The following is a 3499-nucleotide window of genomic DNA, read 5'->3' as shown; positions in this document are numbered from 1 at the left end:
ATATTGAATATTATAAAGTTCATTTGTAGCCATCTCCATACTGAATTAAATTTGTGCATTTATTTTTTTTAGGTTTGTGACATCATCTTGAGCCATTCACAAGCATCTGAGGCCGCTGTGGGTGACCTTTGGGACTGGAGCTGAAAAAGAACCTGTCTGTGATAGAAACACGGTGAGCTAATATTTTCATTAGCACCTTATGCTAAAAGCTACGGCTATTTTCGGCCCACCACACACTGAAATTCTAATTGTTAGACGCTCGCCTGGTCACTTCTGCGGTTGTTGATTTTAGCCGAGGTAGATTTTGGGAGCGTTTTATTCCAAATCGAGTCAAAACAGGGAGCCTAGCTTTCTGTTTTGAAGTAGCCAAGAGGACATTGTTCATCTTGGTGAGTGTAGGCAGTTTAGATATGCTTAAACTGCTGAGGGAAAATGCAATTTTCCATTTTTGTTTCTGTTTAGGAGACACAGTAGGCTAAAAGTCATTTTAAAAGGCGGCCGCCCGACTTTCGTTATAAGAAAGTTGTTTACGGTAGTGCACCGCGCACGAGTTCGGCCAAMGAATGCGACCAGCGGGTTTTTGAGCACATACGATGGTAAATAAATACGGCACTGGAAGCCGTGAAAGTGTCTGCGGGTAGGGAGTTTGATAAATTAGCTTTCCCGGGACGGTGGCAGTTTCAGTCTTAAAACAGCTCAGCCGCCTCCGTGATCGCTTACTGGAACATGAATCAAAGCTTAAATCAAGAAGAATGACAAAAGGTTGTGTTGAAACATTTTTAATAACAGGTTTTAGTCTCTCTGTTTTCCGAGCTATTAAATGGAGCGGATTGGGGGTTTTACTGTTTCGGCTCCGCAGTGTCACCACTTGTGGGTGCGGCCGGACGGGTGACCAGGGCCCGGTCCTTCCGCCCCCCCTGCCGTGAACAGTGTGTTGAAAATAAGGTGTGTGTGTTGTGTGTGTGTGTGTGTGTGTGTGGGGGGGGGGGGGCACAGGGACGACAGATTACCCGTTTTCTCCAGCAACCAAAACCCACTAAAAAACATTTGTTTTATAACTGACTCTCAAGTTTTAAGAGAATTTACAAAAAACAAACAAACAAGCAAACACCATTGTTGTGTTTTGAGTTGTAATTAATGAAAAAAAMAACAACAACATTAGAATGCTAGAGGCAAATGTATTTTATTTAAGGCACAGAGTTTATGATACTCTTAATTAATGAAACTGTTTTTCATGTGGTGAAATGTCCCTGAGGACTAATGGTTAAAATGGAATTTGCTGAACTCGTGTTTTTATTTTTGTTTGCTTGTTTCTGTTACAAATGACTGAGGCAATATAAAAAAGTGGAAATTTGTTCAATTGCCTGAAGCAAGGGGAGAGTTCTCTTTTGTTTTATCTTAAAATATAAGATACAGAGAAGTAAAAAAATGTAATAAAACATTCCAACTTGAAATAGAATGCGTGGCTTGTTTACATGCCATTAAACAAATAAAAGTATTTCAAACAGACCGAACAAAAAGTGATTTTTGGTTGCCTAACTGAGGGTGTTTTATGAAGATTTTGTTGAAACAACATCAACAGGCATCTTTGAAAAAAAAAAGGGTTTAAAATGCCTGACATTATCTGCATGCTGTTGAGTAAATAGAGAAAACTGTATCGGTAATTTTTGTGTGTTTGGTTTTTATGTAACTGGGGAGTTGGTTCCTGGTGACCCTCTGCTCTTCCAGCGTCCACTCCAACCCTGAGACCTGGGCCAGACCGATGATGGAGAGCGATGCTGAGACCAGAAGACCGTATAAAGGCCAGCGCTCAGAAGATCATCCACAGCCCAGCACCATGAAGGCGAGATAACGTTGTCATTTCTGCCTGTTTGCCTAAAACCTCACCACCCCCCACCCCACAACAATTTTCAACATGCAACAGCAGCGAAGACCTTGCAATCCGCGTGACTGATATCTTCCCAGCACTGTGGAGAAGACTGAGAAAGTTGCCGTTATGAAACAAAGCTTCAAAGTCTGACAGTCATAGAGCCCAGCACCTGTTGCCACTCTACGGGGCTACCATCACCCCATCGTCAGATCAATCAGCCTGACGCTACAACAGACTGATTTTGCTGTTCTTGACAAGCTGTGTGACAAATGGCAGCATCAACATAAGACCTGCAAAACAAYGGCATAAGTGACCGTCACAAGACTGCTGTGGAATGGACAAGAGAGTGGGGGGGGGGAGCTCTCTGAGAAGGCTTCACAGCATCATCGCCTCAATCTATGCTAACGAGCACATCTGTGGATGGCCAGGGGGAGTTTTGGGTCCAAGTCGACCAGGGACAAAGTGATGACCATGACCAGGCCTGTTTCTGGTGGGAAGAGTGGGCACGGATAGAGTCAGACGGCCAGCCAGCCCCTCTCCCCCATAGAGAAAGATGAGTAAACTCACACACATGCTCCATGTGTTCTGTAAAAGAAACTTTTTTCTTTCATTTTTTATTGTATGAATAGTAAAAGATACGGAAAAAAAGAAACAAGACAATAACTGATCTGAAATATGAACTTTGACAAGTAAATGTTGAACAAAATATCTGGCATTTTAATGACATTTCCATGACATGACTGAATATGTTACGTTCCTTTAATAGTTATGAGTGTGCATGCATGTAGCAGAACAAAACTCTTCTGGATCAGCTGAAAGTACACATGGAGTGTTTGTGTTACTCACAGGCGAGGTAGGACTTCAGGCTCCCTTTGCTCATGAGTTCAGTGACAATGTAGACTGGCTCTCCTCTGGAGCACATGGCTAACAGCTGGATCAGCTTGGGGTGATGAAGGCTCTTGAGCGCCTGAACCTCCTTTACAAACTCGTCTTGCTTTGTATCCTCTGAAGGAACACGAGAAAACAAAGGAAACCTGGTTACTTTCTGAAAAACTTTATTCACTAGATAAACACATAAAGAACCTGGTTTCCACTTGCTATTTTCAGCTCTGTAATATCTCAAAACTCTGACCCCTGCTGTCCACTTCAGACTTGGAAATGATAATTCATGCCTTCATTTCTACCTGCTTAGACTATTGTAACAGCTTGTTCACCTGTCTTAACCAGAAACAGTTAAATCGTCTTCAGCTTGTCCAAAACTCGGCAGCAAGACTCCTAACCCGAACCTCTAAATTCACCCATATCTCCCCGATCCTAGCAGAACTTCACTGGCTTCCTGTTCAATTCAGAATCCGGTTCAAAATCCTGGTCCTCACCTTCAGAGCTCTTCATGACCAAGCCCCAGAATACATTAAAAGTCTCATTTCCCCTTACAACCCCAGACGGGACCTCCGCTCACAGGATCAGCATCTCCTAATGGTTCCCCTCACTCGCTTTAAGACCCGTGGTGACCGGTCCTTCTCCTCTGTGGCCCCCAGGCTCTGGAATGAACTCCCTGTTAATCTGCGCTCCATTGATAACATTGTCTCTTTCAAGAATCAACTGAAAACACACTTTTTTACTCAAGCT

The 3499-nt window shown here is 43.2% G+C and overlaps 1 protein-coding gene across 1 annotated transcript in view; it reads right to left on the bottom strand.

The window, feature by feature from the left end:
• The window catches only part of LOC106528740 (tyrosine-protein kinase SRK3), a gene marked incomplete in the record, with an annotated part of 88042 nt that overhangs the window by 29792 nt on the left and 54751 nt on the right, over window positions 1–3499 (bottom strand). The window contains 1 exon segment of the mRNA XM_014023986.1: window positions 2717–2875. Within this exon segment, the coding sequence (XP_013879440.1) occupies window positions 2717–2875 (159 nt within the window).

Source organism: Austrofundulus limnaeus, unplaced genomic scaffold (genome assembly GCF_001266775.1).
Source record: "Austrofundulus limnaeus strain Quisiro unplaced genomic scaffold, Austrofundulus_limnaeus-1.0 Scaffold401, whole genome shotgun sequence".
Taxonomy (NCBI): domain Eukaryota; kingdom Metazoa; phylum Chordata; class Actinopteri; order Cyprinodontiformes; family Rivulidae; genus Austrofundulus; species Austrofundulus limnaeus.
Note: the sequence above shows the minus strand (reverse complement) of the source record. Positions and strands in the feature narration are given on the sequence as shown.